Source organism: Anthonomus grandis, chromosome 3 (assembly GCF_022605725.1).
Source record: "Anthonomus grandis grandis chromosome 3, icAntGran1.3, whole genome shotgun sequence".
In the NCBI taxonomy this organism is placed as follows: domain Eukaryota; kingdom Metazoa; phylum Arthropoda; class Insecta; order Coleoptera; family Curculionidae; genus Anthonomus; species Anthonomus grandis.
The window spans coordinates 45,108,873-45,130,497 of NC_065548.1; the positions used below are offsets into that span (position 1 = coordinate 45,108,873).

Here is a 21,625-nt window from a genome sequence, read left to right on the forward strand (position 1 = left end):
AGCTCGTATATTTTGTTACCATTTAAGATCTTCATTGCTTAATGAATAAATACAATTTTTAATTTAAAATACGAAAAAATAAGCGCCTCCAACTCCCCAAAAACCTAACTTTCTGGTTTCATGCTTGTAGCAAGGAAGAACAAAATTGGAATATTTGCTATTTCCAGAATTAAAAATAGGTATAGGTTATCATGTTTATCATTAAAACTATCTTTCAAATCCTAAGTCTTTCGTAGAATTACAAAAACAAAGAATTAATTAAATAATATAGGTACATGAATTATAGGACGACAAACCGCAACATATTCAAGTATATTGTTCTGGCGGAATACTTATCAATAATAATATTTGTCGCTTAAGTGCGGGGATTTTTTTTATAATATATTGTTAAACGTTTTTGCAAAAGTCGTGCAGTCAGATCGCGGCTTAAGTATTTACGGAGGTCTATTGCTTTGACCAGTGTAGTGAAGAGGTGTAACTTAGACTTTTAGATTCTACCAATTGCTAGTATAGATCAATTAATATTTTTAGAATGACAGTACAAATTAATATAGTTGCTCGGATTTTTAATAATAAGGATTTAACTCAAATTTTGGCCATTATAATAGGTAAGTATTTATATAATTTTATGGCACTTTATTTGATTTTATAGATAAAAATATTTAACAATTTTTTCTTTCATTTAATGATACACCAATAATAAATACACAAATTAGTCAATCAATTTTCTTTTTCATGCGATTGCGTCATTGAGATATATAGTAAAAAAATAATTAAGAGTAATATAAAATAAAATTTTAATTTAAAAAATTAAATATAAATATAAGTTAAATAATTTCATAGTTTTTGTACTATTTTGTTTCTAGTTCGTAGCTCATGTTCGTCTGTTAAGTTTACTTCTAGATTCTTAAGTATAATTTAATATTTTAACCTATAGGAAGTAGTTTTTAAAATAGTTCATTATTTGAGTAGAATTTAAATTTTATGTATTTGCTGGCTTTATCAGTGTTAAAATAATAGGTCTTTATAAGAAAAATTATTTAGAATTTATCACGCATTTACAAGCTCTTCGACAGGGCTTTAAAGGAAAGCACATTTAATAATGTCCGAGGGTCAAAAAGCAGGACCTTGTAAGTAACATTTTGGAAATTTTTCAGGAGAGCAATAAAACTGTTTAATTTTTGTAATAAACGACAAGTAATGATTTTTTTCATACATTTATTTATTTAGCAGGAACATAATGACATCAGTCTAGAAAAAAATAATAATTTTCTTTTTTTTATAAAATAAACTACATTTACGAGGTACTGTGTCTAAATAATACTGATACGAGGAATTGCATTCTTAAAAAACTACGAAAAAAACACAAATAAATATTGTGTATTTATTACAGAAAATAAAATAAGATAATATTCAATATTTTCTGCAAAGGAGTATTAAACATTATAAAAATTTGTATACTAATACCCTAAACCTATTTCCTAACATAATTAAATACCTATTAATATAATTATTAATTCATCATATTATTCTAATAATATCATCACATTATCAGGTACTTCAAAAAGTTTTTGATCTGGTCTTTTTCTAAATTTAAAAACAACATCTTTTTATAAAAGTATTTTTTATGTAGCAACCTAATACAAATAAAATTAAATTAAAAAAATGAAAAATAAAAGCTGACAAAACTTTTCTTACAAATCAATCAAACCTGATGTATATTCAGAGCAAATTTTATTTTCTTGGCAAAATATTTTTACTTGTAAGGCAACTGTTCATAAAAACTCCAACAATCTTTAGGAATTGTAGCCTTAATGCTCTGTAAATTATCATACTTTTTTTTCGTAATTAGAAGAGGCGATTGGTAAAGAGGCGGAAATATTACATTATTAAAGTCAACATATTTTGGTCTTAGGGGAAGGGGGTGAAAGTCTTCGTCAGAAAATTTTAACTTGAATGAAATTTGCCCATTACAATATTTTTTTTTTTTTTTTTTTTGGGGTCGATGGAGAAATTCTTTATGAACACTGGTTACGCGGCGCCGCCCCCAGTAGTGTGGGACTCAGTGTCGAGTCTGTTTCGTCCTGTACCCACTAAAACTTCACCGCTGGATGGTGCCTTGTGGCTTCCTACACTGCGGTCTGCTAAGAAGCAGTCCTATTGTGTCCCATATGTTTAGTCCCACAGGTTCAATTCTGTAGCTTCAAGGAAGTCCAGGATTGTGCCCAGTGGTACATTTCTTATACCCTCTGGCGAGGGTTTCTCTTCCCCCAGGAATGTTGCCCTGGTTTGATTAAATGCTTCACAGAAGCACAGTATGTGAAGAGTTGTTTCGTCCTCCTCATTGCATCCCCTACATAGCGAGGTAACTGATTTCCCTAGCGTATGCAGGTGTTTCCTGCTGAGCGCATGGCCTGTAAATAGCCCCGCGACCCTTCGCAGTTGTTGTCTGGAGAGGCCCAGTATGTTCTCACCCTTCTTGAAGAGTGGGCTGCCTATAAGTTGTTTGGATTGTTCCATCTTTGGCAGCTGTTCCCAGTAGGATTTGTTCTGGTTTGTTAGCCAGTTGCCGATTTCCCTCTTCCAGGTCTTATCGTTGACACAACATGTTGGGTCAGGGCCTACCAGGCTGTTGCTGGCTCCCTGAGTTGCAAGTTGGATAGCCCTTCTTGCAGCCTTATTGTTGCCCATATTCTCTGCTAGGATTATCTCTGGCCTATTTTGCGCTTTGGCGAGGTTTCTGAGATCCTCCCAGCAGCTTTGCACAGTCCTTGACTTAGTCTCGAACTGTTGTAGTGCAAGTGTTGCAGCCTGGTCTCCTGTGAAAATTGCGAAGGTTTTGCCTCTTGGCAGCCCTTCTCTCATCAGTTGGACACAGGTTTGTATTCCTATTATGCTTGCCTGTAAATTTGTTGTTTCCAGGCCCAGGTTTAGCATAAGTTGTCTGCCCTGTTGTTCGTTCTCCACCATGCCCACAGCTACCCCGATCTTGGATCGTTTGGTTGCCGTGTGCCATACTAAGTAACCTCTTTGCCTGAGCCTGTCCGCTTCTGCGTCCAGTGGTCCCCTTTTCTCTTTGATGACAAAAGGTTTGTCTAAGTATGTGACCTTGGTTCTGTCTGTTCTTAGGGCCAGGCGCCCAAGGTCATGTATCTTGTCAAATAAGGCATTGTGCCCATCTTTCGATAGGATTGTTGCGCCATTTGACAGCAGTCTTCTCGCCCCCGATATAGCTTCAGCCCGTACCACTAAGTGTAGCGGACTTAGTCCTATCAGGTTCTCTAGGGCAGCAGTCGGCGTTGTTGACAACACTCCTGTTATGCCCAGACATGCTATTCGTTGTGTTTTGTTGAGTGTCTGTATTACAGTCCTCTTTTCTGCCGCATGCCACCATATAGGTGCTACGTATGTAATGATGGGTGATCTAACCATTGTCGTGTACATCCAATGTACCATTTTTGGATTACAATATTGTAACGCTCTAATATTGGTCACAATAGCCCTATCATTATTCATTCTTGAAGGCCGAATCGAGGCATACTTTAAAAAATCTTTATGGCCGTAGTTTTTGAAAAACTCGTAGCCCATATTCTTTACCAAATAGGAATTTTTAATACGTGCTTGCTTAATGATTTTTAAATAATCACTTGGTAAATAGATTTCTTTGTTTTTTAAGCAGGTTTCAATAGCACTATGGACAGAGTCACACTCCATCTGAGTGTGACCCTTTTCCAAAAACTTGCGTAATTGAAACATCATGCTTCTCTGATAAATAAAGAAGAGCATTAGCGAGCACACTATTCCTATTTTGCGCCGTACAGCCATCAGAATAAATAATGATAGGTCTTTTGGCCTCTTGGGTTAAAAGTTGCTCTTGTAAGTAGTCTACTAAAAAGGAAGCATAAACAGATGCTTGCCCATCGGCAATAGTTTCGTTAAAACAATAACAAACGGCTTGGTTGTTGAGTAAATTATAAATCGTGAAGTTATGGCAACACAATATCTGTTTATCGTACAACGTGCTAGCTGGTATTTGCGGAGATAGCTTCACAGCTTGCACACCCATGATAATCATGTGAAACTCATCATTTATCGCCTTCTCCTTATCTATTTCCTTTTCACGTCTTGTTGAATTTTTTTTCTCAATGTGTTCCTATATTCTTCCGCTTCTATATTTTCGTTCTTATACTTAAAACAGACATCACCTTGGTTCTTTGTAGGTCGGAATATTGAGATTTTCATTTCGTCGGCAAGTTTAGTAATTGTAATAATTGACAGGAATTTCGAATTTCATCGCCCAGGATCGTAGGGACCATTCTCCGAGATTAAGGGTATTCAAGTACATTTTCTTACAAACAGTAATGGATTGATTACCGATAATAAAATAATTTAGTGTTTGGGATTTACGAGATGAATCGATTTGTTTCGACGGCCTCTTTTTATCGCATACTTTGAAAGTATTTCCAACAAACACTTTTCGCTGCTCCCAAGTCAAATCTTCCCAGAACTTCTTGAATAACTTTTCTCGTTTCAATTAAGAAAACATTTTTTGTAGCATTCTTCACTTTTTCTTTGTTTAAACATTTATACCTTTCTTTTATCTTCCTTTCCTGGCGATTTTTGTTTTGAAACGTATTTTTTTGTTTTTTGGGCTTTGTGAATCCCATGTAGCTTTTGCCTATCAGCCTTAGTTTTTTATTAATATTCCTTTTATTGTATCCTTTTCGCTTTTTATTTTCATGTTCACCTACAGGTTGTTCTTCTAAATCGCTATCCTCTTCTGAAAGTTGCCCTTGCGGTCCTTCATAATAATAATAATAATAATAATAATAATAATAATAATAATAATAATAATAATAATAATAATAATAATAATAATAATAATAATAATAATAAAGCGCCTTTATTTAGCAAATACATAGTTTTGCCTTCGAAGGCGAAGATTAGCTAAAAGCTACTCTTAAACTCTTAACCTTAAAAAATAAAATAAACAAACATAAATCAATAAAAAATAAAACAATATTCATTTAACAGAAATAAGAAAATCTTTTGAAACAGCAATTGGTAAAATCAGGCCTAAAGACTTTCACAAATTTGACTGCGTTGTAAGTGAATGATCGTTCAAAGAGAGCCATTGAGTGATGGGGCATAGTCAAAGTGTTATGCCTAATATTTCGAGCATGTACAGGATTTCTAGGTATAAGTTTCTCAAATAAATATATCGGAGCTTTGGACTTATAAAGGCGATATACTAAGATGCAGTACAAAAACTTATATAGAAAAGGTATTTTTAACCACCCCAAATCATTGGGACACATGATCAAACTTTCCTAGGTCAAAGATAAGTCTACAGCAGGTATTTTGCACACGTTGTAACCGATATTGTGTCTGCTGGTCCAAGCACGGAAAGAAAACTATCAAACAATATTGGATAATTGACATAACAAAAGTTTCGGCAAGTTTTTTCCTAGTCTTGAAGTAATATTGACTTATTAGCATAAAGCATACGCAAATGCAAATAGCTCTTTTGAAAAATAGTACTAACATGCTCTCTGAATCTAAGAGAGGCATCTAACGTCAGACCTAAAACTTTTATACTCTCAGAAAAAGTAATTAATGTATTATCTAATTTAATTTTTATAGTTGAAGTTATAATTCTACGAGACTTTTTATTAGTAAATAGCAACATCTTCGTTTTATTAGGATTTATGATTAAGTTATGTTCCTTTGAGTAATTCGATATTAGGTCGAGTTCAGTGCTTATATTGTTGCCTATCTCTTCATATTCATTGGAATCAAAGTAGTGAATCAGCTGCGTGTCGTCAGCATTTTGGTAAATTTCAGATGTACTGACAATATTAGGCAAGTCTGACGTGTAAATTAAAAATAAAAGCGGACCAAGTATTGACCCTTGCGGCACTCCTGATACCACATGCTTGGGATCCGAAAAGCTATCCTGCAGTCGCACCTTTTGAGTTCGATTCCAGAGATAACTTTAAAAAAAAGATAAGACAATGTCATTACACCCATAAAACTTTAGCTTAGCAACAATTAAATCGTGATCTATAACATCAAAGGCTTTTGAGTAATCAAGGGCTACCATAACAGCTGAAAGTTTCTTGTCAAGAGCTCGTATTATATTGTCGGTGATGTTTAAAAGGGCTTTATTTGAATTGTCTTCGACCATACTTTCCTCAGATGAGTCGGGGTCATCGGGCTCTATAGTGGCGTCGTAATCAGGATCAGACAATGTGTTTTCTTCGGGTACGTCATCCGTAAATGAATTTGTAACGCTTTCACCCAAACTGGCTTTCATAGAGTTTGTTTTAAGGATGGGATCTGATATCGTAGCTTCTTTGATTTCCATATTTGTCATTTGATCGGGAGAGGTGCTGAGAATTCCTGGCTCTGAATAGCTTTCGAATACGACCTCCGCATTATTGATTAGTTTAGAAATATCCTTAGGGCTTAGAATTTGGTCCAAGTCAAGCTCAAGTAAAGACTTATTGTTAAAATCACTTATATTTGACAAGTTCAGGTCATTTTCTTGTCCTAGGCATTTAGTTACTGTATTTAATTTATTTGAGTTTAGATTTTTAGTCATTGCCACCATTTTTCTTGCTCGGCTAGACATTATAATTGTATTAGTAGTCTTAAACAGCAACTGGTAAGTGGTAATACAATTTAAATTTAAAAAAATGCAGGACCTCGTAAGTGTTACATGGAAAAAAATGTGGTTTAGGTAAAGAAAAATTATATTTATTATGAAATAAATTAAACACAAACTACTAACAACAACTTTAAAACAACTATTTTCAAAATGATATAAAATTTTAGCTATTTTAAACATCTTACCGGCCAAAAACACAAAGCACTTCCACGAACAACATCAGTAACGGTCGCTAACAAGGGTTAACTGACAAATACGAGGTAATGCTTTCAAAACTGACGCGAATGTAAATACGAGGTTATGATTTTTGCGATTTGCCGCTAAAATTAAAAACTGATTAATATCTAACTTGGTCAACAGATGCCACCATCTATTTTACGCATAATGGTATATTAAAACTAATTTAGCCAAAAATGTTAGTTACGAGGTCCTGCATTTTGACCCTTGAATTGTAAACCATGCAAGCCAATTCGATATAAAAATTTAAGCAATTATTATTGTCATTGATTTGGAACAAGGAGTCAAAGACAATTAAAAGAAAAAGATCAAATTTGATTCCGAAAACAAAAAAGGAAATATATAAATTTCATCATTACATTATTATGTAATGATGTTTTTTGTCGCGTTAATATTTAGTTTAAAGGAGTTGTTTGTTCAAGTACAGTTTTTTTTTGGAACCATTTAGTTCCACTTAAAACTATACTATCTTATTTATTCGATAGTTTTTGTAGCCTCAAATTGAATAGGACTTCGTGGAACTTTGGAGCTGGAAGTTGCTTCGTAAAAATGTCAGCCAACTGTTGACCTGTGGGAACATATTTTATTAATATGGTTTATTTTGTACCTGCTCTCTAGTAAAATGATATTTAATATCTATATGCTTAGATCGTTTAAAATCAACAGGATTTAGTCCAGGGAATCTGTACTTTTTAACAAAAAAATTGCAACCCGCAAATGAACGACTGGATGTGGTAAAGGGGTTCATAAGAAACATCAAAAAAATAAATTCATACCTGGGGTAGTTGCGGGGGTGAAAACTGAAAAAAAACAGCCGGAGCATTTTTCTATCGCTATTTCCGGCGAAAGTTGACGCTCAAATAAAAAGTGCTTAGTGGCAAAGTTGTAGATATAATAAAAATCTATAATTTGTAGAGGGAACTTTTAAACATAACCTCAAAATGTTCAAGATAAATGCAAAAATTGCGAATTTTTTTTTCGTTTTTTATTTTTCATTTATCCAAAAATTATGCAATTTTCATAAAACTTGGTATGAATATACCCTTTAGTATCCTAAATAATCTCTATTTTTTTCAGTACTATACAATAACAATTTTTCAAGAAATTCAAGTTTTTCGAAAAAATTACTTTTTTTTTAAACGAAATTTGTCATTCAGAGAATTGTGTAGGAAGTTCATATGGGGCTTATTTTTTTATTTTTATTTCTACTTTTTAATAAAATAAAGAAAGGTTATACTTCCCATTTGAAAATAAGCCAAAAAATGCAAAAAACTGAAAAAATTTTTTTTGCAACAATGAACTTTTTATTAATTGTTAATAATTTACAAAAAATTTTTAAAATGTCAAAAAAGTAATAACACCACTAGATTCTACGAAAAAAAATACATAAGAAAATATATATTTCATCATGTAAAGTTCAATAGATTGTTTTATGCAGGAGACAATTCAAGCTTACCCCCCAGTATGTATCCCGTGCCTCGACGCGTATTCTGTATATTACACTAAATCAGCCAGAGAAATCGATGTCGCTTTATAATTTTCGAAGGGTAGAATCGATTTTTCGAACTTACCAATTCCAAATCGATTTTATTAAACAAAATTTGGCTACTTTTTGATCGAAATCAGCGGTTTTTACATATTTCCATAAAAAATATTTAATGAAGTATGAAATAATTATACAAAATTGATTAAAATTTTACAAAATTGCTGAAAATTTATTGCAGTATTTGATTTTATGAATACATTATACATTTTATGATACAAGAAAATTTTTTACATTATGTACAGTTTATATAATACGACGTATTGTTTTATTGATTTATTAGTTTTTTTTTTATTTACACGCTGTGAAACTTGTTCATGGTCGGACTCTCCAGTATAATCTGGTTCTTCAGCGTTTTCCGCATCTTCATAATCGCTGATATCAGAGTCTTCACATTCTTCTTCATTTTCGGCGTCTAATGAGATTCTTGGAAGTTCAAACTCATTTAAAATCTCTTCCGAATCACTGCAATCTTCCTCTATTTCATCGATATTGGAGCAGTTGCCTGTATCTTGGCAATTAGTGCACAATGATGTGCACGATAGCCCATGCTTCCTACACCCACATCGATTTGTACTGCAATTACCTTTGCAGGTGCAAAAGATTTTTTTGAACAACTCTTCGGGTATCATCGTGTCGCTTGTGTATCGAGGCATAAGAATTGTACTATTATTCACGAGTGACTCTTTCCATCCCCACATGGTTGCACTTAAGTTGTTACCAAGCCACATTTGAAGTTGATGATATACTCTGAAACAATGCTGTGTAGCTGCTCCAATTGTTGGTGGTAACTTTTCTAATTTGAATGTAGATTTAGCAGTTAAGATTTCGTAACGCTGAAATCTCAGATCGTTCAAAGTTGCTTTTCCTTTAGTGTAATTGTAAATATGTGCAATCATATTACAACCATTGTGAGCTATTACAGTTAGATGAGAATCAGGCTCATAAAATGGCTTTGCTAATTCAGCCAAGTTCGGAGAGTTCATGAGCGCTTCCACTGTTTTTTTTTACCTTTCTCTGCGAACCCAGATGTTCAATCGCAGCCAGTAAAACAATGGATAAAAGCAATAGATTGGTAGTGCCGGATTTGAAACTTTTTGATGAATAAATTGCATCATTTACTTTTCCTGCACCTACTTTCAAAAAGTAGATCGGTGCATTGTTTAAATTGAATTGATGCAATAAAACTAAAAGATCAACATCTTGGCCTACAATGACGATCTGCTCTAATCTCTTTCCGAGCTGCAACATAAATACCTATAATAAGTAACTCCAAACAGAAACGGGATATTACACATAAAAAATGTACACACTATATCGCGTTTTAATTTAGAGGTCCTGAAATATGTGAAAATCGCCGATTTCGATAAAAAAGTAGCCAAATTGAATTGAAAAAAACCTATTTGGGATTGATAAGTTCGAAAAATCAATTCTGCACGTCGATAATTATATAGCGACATCGACTTATATGGCTGATTTAGTGTAATATACAGAATACGTGTCGAGGCACGTGATATATACTGGGGGGTAAGCTTGAATTGTCTCCTGCATAAAACAATCTATTGAACTTTACATGATGAAATATATATTTTCTTATGTATTTTTTTTTCGTAGAATCTAGTGGTGCTATTACTTTTTTGACATTTTAAAAATTGTTAGTAAATTATTAACAAATATTAAAAAGTTCATTGTTGCAAAAAAAAAAAATTCAGTTTTTTGCATGTTATGGCTTATTTTCAAATGGGAAGTATAACCTTTCTTTATTTTATTAAAAAGTAGAAATAAAAACAAAAAAATGAGATCCATATGAACTTCCTAGGACAATTCTCTGAAGGACAAATTTCGTTAAAAAAAAAGTAATTTTTTTGAAAAACTTGAATTTCTTGAAAAATTGTTATTGTTTAGTACTGAAAAAAATAGAGATTATTTAGGATACTAAGGGGTATATTTATACCACGTTTTATGAAAATTGCATAATTTTTGGATAAATGAAAAATAAAAAACGAAAAAAAAAATTTTTCGCAATTTTTGCATTTATCTTGAACATTTTGAGGTTATGTTCAAAAGTGCCCTCTACAAAAATTATAGATTTTTATATTGTCTACAACTTTGCCATTAAGCACTTTTCATTTGGGCGTCAACTTTAATATCCGGCAATAAGCGGCATCTTCTTTATAAAGCATAGGCGTGCAAAAAATAGAGAGCTATTATTTCTTAAAATATTTTAAAAATCCATTAATTGGTTATATTTATTAAAATTTTAAATCACTCTATTTTAGGATAGTTATTGCCTGTAATGTTACGCATGTTTTATTATTTAGCTAATATTTTATATACTTTTTTTTAGTAGTTTTGTTATAACATATTGAACTTAAATTTGAATAGGTACCCTGTATAGATAAAAACTAGTTATATTCAGTAAAAGTAAGCGATGTATGGATAATGTAATTCAAATGATTTATGCGAGGATTTATAAACTTATTATGTTTATTATTATTCATTATACTTAGTAATTAAAATGTTTATAAAAAAACTCAAAAATCACTGTTTGAAGCTTCGGAACTGGAGTCCAAACTTGGATTTATAATAATGGGGTTAACATGAGGTAAAATACCATATTTATTTTCTTTTTCAATAACACTCCGGACACAATTCCTCCATATGTCTGTTTTATTAATTTCTTCTACAACCGCCCTTATAGTTTCTAATACGATAGTATCGTTAGTTGGAGATTGATTATATTTTTTAATTCGGTCCTTTAAAGTAGCCCAAAATATCTCTATGGGATTAAAAATACAGTAGTACGGCGGTAGACGTAATACGGTATGGCCATTTGCCTCACAGAGTTTATCGATAACGTATTCTTTTTTAAATGTTCATTTTTTATGGATTCTAATAAAATTTTCTTTGTGGCTTTTTGTGGAATGCTCATATTTTTGCTTTCCATAAATTTAAGAATTTCATCCTTTTTTGTGGAATTATTTGGGATTTTTTGATGTAAACGCGAATGGTACGACGCGTTATCCATTACAATCACCGAGTTTTCAGGTAAATTGGGAATCAATTGCTCAGCAAACCATTTTTCAAATAGATTGACTGCCATGTCCTCATGGTAATCAGCCGACGAATTCTTTATATTTTTGGCCGACAACAACAACAACCCATTGGGGATGAAGCCGTTATCACCACCTGCGTGTAAAATTATACACGTTTACCGCGAGAACTTGGTCCACTTAGTGAGCACTTTTTAGTGTCGTCCACCCAACCATACTTAACGACATCATGAGTATCATACCAAGTTTCATCTAGGTAAACTATGTTCCTGTTTAATTGACGGTATTCCTTCATTTTTTCTAAATATTTCTGTCGCCAATTCCTGTTACAATTCGAGGAGATTCCATAATAACCATCCTTTTATCTAACTTTTTATATTTAAATCCGCATTGTACTAATACACAACGTAATGTAGCAAGACTTTTATATTTGTAGTCGGGATAATCCGTTATAGCTTTCTTTGAATGTCTTCTAATGATGGAACTTTGTTTTCACTATAAAATTCATAAATAGATCGACGAATAACATTTTTGTCGTTATCATCAATTTTTCTAATTTTTTTATCACATTTTTTCGTTTTACAGAATGATCAATGACATTTCCTGCTTTTATCACACTGTAAACGGTGGTACGAGCCAGCTTAGTAAGCTCACAAATTCTTGTTAAAATTTGATTTTGTGAGGCTTCAGGCATTTCACTTTTCAAGCAATTAAAAATATTTAGTATTAGCCGCTTAAAAATTCGTTATGTTCCGGCCTTTCAGCTCCGTTATCTGACACATCAAAGGGTCTCCACAATGCCATCTTGGTCGTATAATTTACGAAAATTAACGACAAAAAAAACGTATTTAGCAACAAAAATAGCAACACAGCAACAACAACAAAAACACCAACACAGCAGCAACAACAACAACAACAACAGTAACAACACAGCAAAAACAGAACAAAAAACAGCTTATAAAAAGAACTGCCAAAAACTACAAAATAAAGCGATAAAGAAAAGACAATAAGGGAGCACACTTTTAAGTACCTGCCAAACAGATATTTAAATATAAAATAATAGAAATTAGAAATAAAATATTATCCCCAGCCGCCCCGCATATGTAAAACCACGGCCCGTCCAACAATCAAACCCTCGAGCTCGTGTAATAGCTGGGTACTTAGGGCAAGTAAAACAAAGAAGATTCCCCATCTAAAACTGTTTATTGAATGAATTGAAAAATAGTTCCATACAAAAGCAATTGAACAGCGTCACAGTTACCTAATTAGACACGAGCCGCGATATAGCTTATTTTGCAAATAGCTGCTATACTAGGTCGACTAATTATTGCAACCAACTATTAATGTTTATAATAAATAAAATGTAACCTACTTTGCTTTTAAAGAATTTGCCTAATATTATAAATAATTCCTTTACATCATCCCCTTTTGGAGAAGGTTCCCAAATTCTTTGGGAAAATATAAAACATTAAACATTTTTAAATGTTGAATTACATTTATTACTTAACCTACCGATTCTTAAAGCTAAACTTAACTTAATAAAAAAAAGACTTGAAAAACCTATAAAAAACTTAATCCTAAACCTTAAAATACCTATAAGCGACTTTGCAAAGTCAGTATATATGATTAAATTTTTTACTTAAAAATACTCCCATAAGTACATAAACAATAAATTATAAGTACATGAATATAATGTAACTACAAAAACATCAAATTAATGTTATTTATAGAAAATATTTTCTCACGCGGTTTTTGTGTAAAGTAATTGATTTTCCTTTATCGTCCTTTATAGTGCAGTTTGGGCCTTCTGTGCCGATAACTGAAAAAGGACCATTGTACCACGAGTCAAATTTATGCCGACTTTCATTTGTAACCGTAACTAAATCACCTGGACTCAAATTGGATACTTTTGCGTTTATGTCAAGTTGGGCTTTTCTGTCCAACTTTGCTCGTTTAAGAAACTCCCCTGCCATTTTATGTGCCAACTGTAGCCTATAACGAAATTCTTGATCGTAAGCATCTATATTATACAATGGATCAACTTGAGAGTTATTCAATGAATCTTGAAAATCAGCTTTTTTCCCAAATACCAGCTCGAACGGGGTAAAATCATGATAAGAACTTGGTGTCGTGTTGTAACAAAATGCGTAGTATTGAGTCCATGTAGACCAGTCTGTTTTTGAATCGTTAATGTACATCCTTAGATATTCATTTAAAACGCGATGATTTCGTTCACAGCCTCCAACTGTTTGGCTGTGATAAGCTGTTGAGATTTTATGATCTATTTTTAGGAATTTAGGTACATTTTCAAGTACCTGGTTTGTATATTCGGTTCCCATATCTGTCCTAATTTCTCGCATAGGACCATAAATAAGAATGAAATTTTTAACAATAGCTTTTGCAACAGTTGAAGCTTGTTTGTCTGATATTGGAATAATTACTACGTATTTTGTTAGTTCGCATTGTATGGTTACCGCATATTCGAAACCGATTGTATCTATACAGACAATATCAAAAGTCTTTTGGGGGGTTGGGGTAATTACTAGTGGTTCATCGAGTTTAATTTTAATTTTGTTTACTTGGCATTTATGACACTTTTTTATAAAATTGGCGACGTCGCGTGACATATTTTTCCAAGTAAAACTAGCCTTCAACTTTTTTTAAAAGTCGTTTTTGGCCACAATGTCCGCCCAATATAGGGTTAGCATGGTAATCCTCAATTAATTTTATTTTTTCATTTTGATTTGTAACTAATTTCTTTACTTGCGAAAGAGCAATACTAGTATTTTTTAAAATTTTAAGGCCTATCTCTTTAAACTTATTAATTGCGCATAAATTAAAAATTGAATCTCCTAAGCTTAGTTTTATTTTGTTTATATTTAAATCTCCAGCTATATTATCCAACTGAGACAACATATACTCTAATGCAATGTTGCCATTTGAGATTTTAAAAGTTTTTTGTGCATATAACTTGTTTTTGTACCTAATAAGCATCCTAAGATGATTAGGTCCATCTTGAAAATGCAGTGAAGGTAATTTAATAATGTCAACATTACGCACTGCTTCGTACACAGATGGTTTTAACATTGGTTGTTGCAACACTGGTTTATTAATTGATTCGGTAGTTCTAGACATAGATCGAGTAATGGCCAATACCTGAGTAATGCCTCTATAAACGTCTTGAAGTTCATGAATACTAATTCTACTAAGAGCATCGGCGCAAACGTTTTGGGTACCTTTTACGTATTCAATATCGAAATTATATTCTTCTAAGTCTAGTCTGATTCTCGTAAGCTTAGATGAAGGATCTTTCATGGAAAATAAATATACCAGCGGTCTATGATCTGTGCGCACTAAAAATTTTGTACCGTAAATATAGCAATGAAAATGTTTAATTGCCCAATGAACTGCTGTTAATTCTTGTAAAATGGCTGGTTTATTGGATTCTCCTTTGGTAAATGACCGGGAGGCATACGCCACTGGCAAATCGTTGCCATTAAAATTTTGTGAAAGAACTGCAGCGCATGCAATTTTTGAGGCATCTGTTGTTATTATAAATGATTTCGTAAAGTCAGGGTATTGCAATATTTTAGGTGAAATTAAAGAATTTTTTAATTCATCAAAAGATTTTTGACAATCTGGCGTCCATGTAAAAGTAACATTTTTTCTAGTTAATTTATTAAGATGAGCTGATATTTCTGCAAACCTAGGTATAAATCGGCGATAGTAATTTGTAAAGGCTTGACCGCTTGACCTCGTCAGCAGTTTTGGGTACTGGATATTTATTTATGATGTCATATTTACTATCGTCGGGTAATATACCTTTGTTTGTTATTTTGTGACCTAGATATGTTACTTCATTTTTAAAGAATTTGCACTTTTCAGGATTTAATTTTAAGTTAAATTTTCTGCATGTTTCAAAAACTTTATACAGGTTTTCAAAATGATGATTTTCAGAACAACCGATCACGATAAGATCATCTATATACAAAAAAGCTCTTTCAGGGGTAATGCCGGCGAATGCCATTGACATCATCCGCTGAAAGCTGTTTGGGCTAACTGATAGTCCAAAAGGTAAACGTGTAAATCTGAAAGATCCCGCATCAACACTAAACTGAGTTACGTCTCGAGAGTTTTCACATAAGGGTACCTGGTGAAAACCACTAATAAGATCAATTACTGAAAACCACCGAGCTCTTCCTAGCTGATCTAATATATCATCGATACGAGGAAGTGGAAACTTGTCAGCAATGAGTTTTTTATTTAGCTGGCGAAAATCAATGACTAACCTCCATGCTTTTTGACCGTTAGGAGATTTTTTGGGTACCAGCAAAACTGGGTTATTATAGTTGGAGATTGATGGCTCTATAATATTTTGTTCCAGTAATTTATTGACTTGTTTGTTTATTTCTTTTTTTTTTTTGAGTATGCGGAATTCTATAATTTTTAATATACACTGGTGACCTATCAGTTAGTCGGAGTTCTTGTTGATAAAAGTTGTTAACTGTTATTTTATCTGACTTAAGGGCAAAAATATCTGAAAATTCGTTGCATAACTTAATTAATTTTTCTTTGACAAACTCAGGTACATCTTTAACATTAAGCTGCGTCATGAGATTAGAATTTCTATCGTTATATTCTCTATCGATTTTATAGATATTAAATTCTGCTAGGCTTGTCGTTTTTAGCTGAATATTATTAAGAGTAACGTTTTCGCTTGTTGTATTAATAATCTTAACAATAGGGGAATTTTTTGAGACAATAGTTCTCGCAACAAAGATTACCTTAGTTCTGCATTTTCTACTACTGAATCTTCTTTAACAAATTGTAGGCTTTTTATCTTTCGTAGTACCTCACACCTAGCTGGAATAGAGTCTTCAGAAATACTATTTCGAATCGGTATAATAATATTATTGTCATTTGGCCTAATAGTCATAGTCCAATCCGAATAGTTTAAATTACATTTGAATTTAGCGATAAAATCTCGACCCAATATTGCATCTGTCGGGATCGGAAATGAGGAATCTACTACGTGAAAGGAATGTTCGACTTCGTGTCCATTAACAGAAATGAGCGTTCTTGCAATACCTAAAGTTGTGATAACTTCATCTGTTACTCCTTTAATTTGACTAGGGGTGTGTGAATTTATAATTTTGTTTGGATTAATTGTGTCATTTTTAAATATAGAAATATCTGCACCAGTATCGATTAAAAAAGTGTTTTCCTGACCAGTCATTTCTGTAAAAAATATAACAAAGTTGGAGAAGGAAAGGTTCATGTTAAACACATTATTTACGAGATATCCCCCAACCTCCCGGTTTGGGGGTCCATTTCGTTTCCCTGGTCAGGTATTGTGCTAACTGCCCTAACTGACCTGTGAAATGAGTTGTTCGCTCTATTGATATTAGTTTGTCTGTCATTATTATACCTGTTACTTGTATTATTATTATAACCGCGATTATTTCTACCGCGTTCATTATTGTGCCTATTGAAATTTTGGCTGCGTTGAGTGTTATTGTAATAATTATTATTATTATTGTTATTAGGTCGCCTACCTCTATTATTATAAAAAAATCTGTTATTATTTCTAAAATTATTTTGACCTGAATTAGCATAAAAAAATGTTCGAAGTTGAAGCCTGTGCGTTATTATTTATATTTATAAATTTATTGACAACCTCCTGCACTGTGGTAAATGTACCTGCCTCTATAGCTACCCTAGCCCTTTCGGAATTAGCATTTTGAGCTAAGGCTCTTACTGTTTGATCAGTAGAATACTTTGCTGCGACATCGGCGGGGACACCCTCGCTAATATATGCCGTTTTTAATTTTTCAGCTAGAGATTCAATATCCGAAGCATAACTTACGTTATCTCTAGCATGTTGCCTAAAATTTAATAACTTTGTTGTTAACAGCTGTGAACTCTCTCCTTTAATTTTTAAACGCAAAGTGTTTATAATTTCTGTAAGGGATGCTTCGGTAGTTATTAAACCTCGAGCCTTACTTGTAAGTCGTGTTTTAACGTAGGCTACTGCGTTTGCTCCATGATCGCCCGAATTTTCATTAAGTAATGTAAGAGCATCTAAAAATGATTGTAGCCTGTCATGTGAGCCATCAAACTCCTGAGGTACTATTTTCCCAGCTAAATTAAAAAACTCTAAATTTGACAAAGGCATATTTATTTCCTCCTCGTCGCTCGATGATATATAATACTCGTCCAAAATTAACGGATCAATTTTTTCTATACAACTTAATGGTATTTTATATGGAACTTTTAATATCTCAAATGCCCTAACTACTTTATCTCTAATAAAAAGGAATACGTCCTTAGTTTGATTCTTTTGCTGATTATCTAATTGCACCCAAATATCCTTAATAAAGGCTGTCGTTTCATTGAATAACTCTACTAAATTGTCCGTAATATCGACTCTTGTTTCCGGATTTTTTGGTACGGCTTTTTTTATAGCCCTTTTGGAATTATTTATAGCCCCTTGTTTAAATTCCAGTAAAGTTTTATTAGTCCTTTCCCAGTTTAAAGACATAGAACCCAATATTATTAGAATAGTTTGCTTAGATGCATAATATTGTCAATTAAAAAACATATAAAATTCACACGCATAAAATAGCAATCTCTTTTTTACTTAAAAAAAACAAAAACATAAAGCATCACTAGACACACCCGTCTAGAATTATAAAAACAGGAATAACAATAAATGAGTCCCCTGGTATGAGACAGGCCAAAGCGCACATAGGTGGGCCCTCTGCCTGTCTCACCAAAAATCTACCAGGCTTAAAAGGACGCGAAATTCAGCTAGTGACAAATTTTTTAACCGGTCACTGGCACTTAAGAAGCCATCTCCTCATGAAACCGTTGACCATGTAGTCGGGGAGTGTGTAGCACTCACGCGCGCCAGTTTCAAATACTTGGGTAACACTTTCAGTGTACCGAGTGACTTTAAGTCCTTCAGACCAGAGAGCCTTATCGGTTTCTCTAAGGCCGTTGGGCTCTGGTAACCCCCGGTGAAGGTGAAACACTGTAATCCACACGATTATATAGATCGTGTTATCGTGAGCTACGTGTTACTCAAAATAATGACAACACTGCTTGGTTGCGGCTTGCAGGCGGCGGAATTTTTCGTTTTTATTTTTGCTGTGTTACTGCACGTTGCATTAATAATTTTTGAGCGTTATTTTCACGTTTTTTTCACTATGGCTGTTTATACCCCTTCCGAAAGAGTTCAACTAATTAAATGGTTTTATGGAGGCAATTCGGCAGTACAATGTAGAGATTTGTTTTCAGTGACATTTGAGAATAGTCAAATTTTGAGACATCTTTTTTGTCTTCAAGATTGTAAAAAATGCCACACAAAATGTCAAGAACCACCTGTTGAAGTGGTCCAGGATATAGAACGGCGGGAAGAAATGGTTTGCAGTACCCTAGAACTTGATTCGACACAGTCCACTAGAAGTGTTGGAGAGGAAACTGGGGATGAGCAATAAAACTGTTGCTCGTATCTGGAAAAAATATGGGTACCAATGTTTCAAGTATTCAAAAACTCAGGAAATATTTCCTGAAGACTAGTGGCGAAGAATGGAATTTTGTGAAACCATGATGGAAAAGGCAAATGAAAACCAATATTTTTTAAAAAATATTTTGTTTTCTGATGAATCTTCTTTTCCATTACATGGCAAACATAATCCTTCCATTGTTCGTTATTGGTCTCAGGAAAACGAGCACAGAAGTTTTCAGTTTCGTACCCAGTATCCTCAGAAATTTAATGTTTGGGTATTTTGGGCGACAATGTTATAGGGCCATTTTTTATTGATGGCACTTGAAACGCCCAAAAGTAGCCCAAAGTGGCCAAAAGCAGCCCCTTGAGTTGCTGCAAAACCAAGTTCTTCCTGCCATTCAAATCCTACCTGATGTAGACCTGGGATCGGTTTATTTTCAGCAAGATATCTGTCCTGCTCATAACGCGGCTAGGGTAAAAGAATTTTTAACAAATACTTTTCCTAACCGACTTATTAGTGGGACTGGCGATATTAAATGGCCTCCTAGATCTCCAGATTTGTCTCCAAATGACCTTTATCTGTGGGGTTACCTTAAGCAGACCATTTACAAGCATGAATTTAGTAGGCCAACAAATTTAGAGGAGTTGCGAAATAAAATTGTCGAAGGTGCCAATTCCATTTTACCTGAAACTCTTTTGGAGGTGCGAAATAGCTTTTACGATAGGTTGAGTTTTTGTTTAGCGAAAGAAGGCGGTTTATGAGCCTTTCATTTAAAAAATTATATGTTGTTAAGTTTGTTTATTAGAGTTTTATTTCTGATTTTTTATTATACTTTTATAAGAGTTGACATTTTATTTTTTATTAGAATAACGCTTTAATTTTCATTATGCAAAACACAGCATATTAAACATTTTAAGATTACAATTCTTTGCGGGTTTTACACATTGTGATGTCTGTAAAACCCGCATTAGAATAAATATTTTAAAAATGCCTGGATTTTCACGTAATATTTTGGGACATTTTGTCGCCAAACGACGCAGCTCCCTCGAAAGTCAGATGTTTACTAATCCCGTCCTCGGGCCGGCCGGGGCGGTGCTCTGTCGCAGGCACTCGTACACGCGCGACGTTGCAAAATTTCGCCTCTATGCGGTTTCCTATAAGTAACGAACGAAAACACAATCTGTATATGATTCTTTTTAATATAGATGTTTATTTTGTAAGTTTTAAGTCTACTTTTGTAAAGTAATCTTATCACAGGGAACCATTTAATACATGTTTAATAAATGATTAATTTTAACGTACTAAAGTTATAAGTAAAACTAAGTAAGTTACGTCCCTAATAATAGTACTACCGCAGTAAGCTAGATTCTAGGAAAATCTAAAAAAATCCATTTTAATCTAATCATTTCACGTTCATAAATAAAAATTTTTAATATAGTTTGTTAATCACATCGTGTTGTTTAAGTTATTACATAATTTGATTTTTTTAGCTGGGCTTGCTCCTATCACGACTGGTATATTATATGCATGGAGTTCGCCATCCATATTGCAAATTCAAAAAGACAATGTAACTTACCATATTACAGACGAAGAAACTTCATATTTTCCTATTTTACCCCCACTTGGTAAGTTTCATTTTTTAATTATTTAATTAATTATGATCTTTTTATTCATTTTGTTTAAACCTGCAACATTTGGTAACATTAGCAAAAACCATTTTAGAAATTATTATATATACATGTTTAATTGCGATACTAAAAGTACATTAGTAATAAAAATTAATTTTTATTTAACACAGTAATAATTATTTCTATATACAACAAACGTAATATTTATAATTAGATTCAGAGTGCTGAGTTAATGTGCACAATCTCAAAAACCCTTAATATTTGTAACTTTGCAAAGTGGTCGCAAGATCATTAAATAAAAATTTAAAATTTAACCAAAATTACAAAATTAAGATATAAATTTGATAACGCCATTGGAAAGCTAAGCACATTTTCTATGAATTTATTAGAAAACGTGATCCTCGCCACAGGAAGAAACATTGAAAGGCTAGAATTAGCATTACCGTTGGACTATTGGCAGTTTTTATGTTGACAGGCGCAAAACAATATAAATATGATATAAATATGATAAGATACTCTATAAAAAAGTCAACATTAAAAGTTGTCGATTCCTCCGACACAAGTAATCTTTACTAGTGACGTTGTCAAAAAATATTTACATAATAAATATATGTATTATTAATAGATTATGCTTTAAATTATAAATAATATTATCGTTTATGAACTCTTTGTGCGTTGTTTAACGTACTTCATTAGAGTAAAGGTACTTATTATTCAATAAAAAGCATTTTTATAGAAATTAAATATTTTATAATAAATATAGATTTCTTAATAAGTTTTTATTATCCTACATTTATGACGGCAGTTGTCCCTTGATATGATGTTATGACAATATTAAAAAACTTGTGCCGCTTGTGTGGCACAAACGGCACAAGTTTTTACTACTGTAACAGTTCACAAAAACACTGAAATGACTCTACCTTTTTAACCAAAATCTAAAGAAAAACCACAGAACTTTACAAATGCCGAATCTAAACATAAAG

The 21,625-nt window shown here is 32.9% G+C and overlaps 1 protein-coding gene across 2 annotated transcripts in view; it reads left to right on the top strand.

Moving 5' to 3' along the window:
* Window positions 1-386: 386 nt before the first annotated feature.
* LOC126734596 (facilitated trehalose transporter Tret1-like) overlaps window positions 387-21,625 on the top strand; it is an 89,689-nt gene continuing 68,450 nt past the window's right edge. Inside the window, exons 1-2 of one of the 2 annotated variants that reach the window (XM_050438290.1) lie at window positions 387-608; window positions 20,505-20,639. In XM_050438290.1, the coding sequence (XP_050294247.1) occupies window positions 533-608; window positions 20,505-20,639 (211 nt within the window). In that variant the 5' untranslated portion in view covers window positions 387-532. The remainder of the gene's footprint in view (window positions 609-20,504; window positions 20,640-21,625) is intronic. The other variant, XM_050438288.1, reaches the window with a different exon arrangement.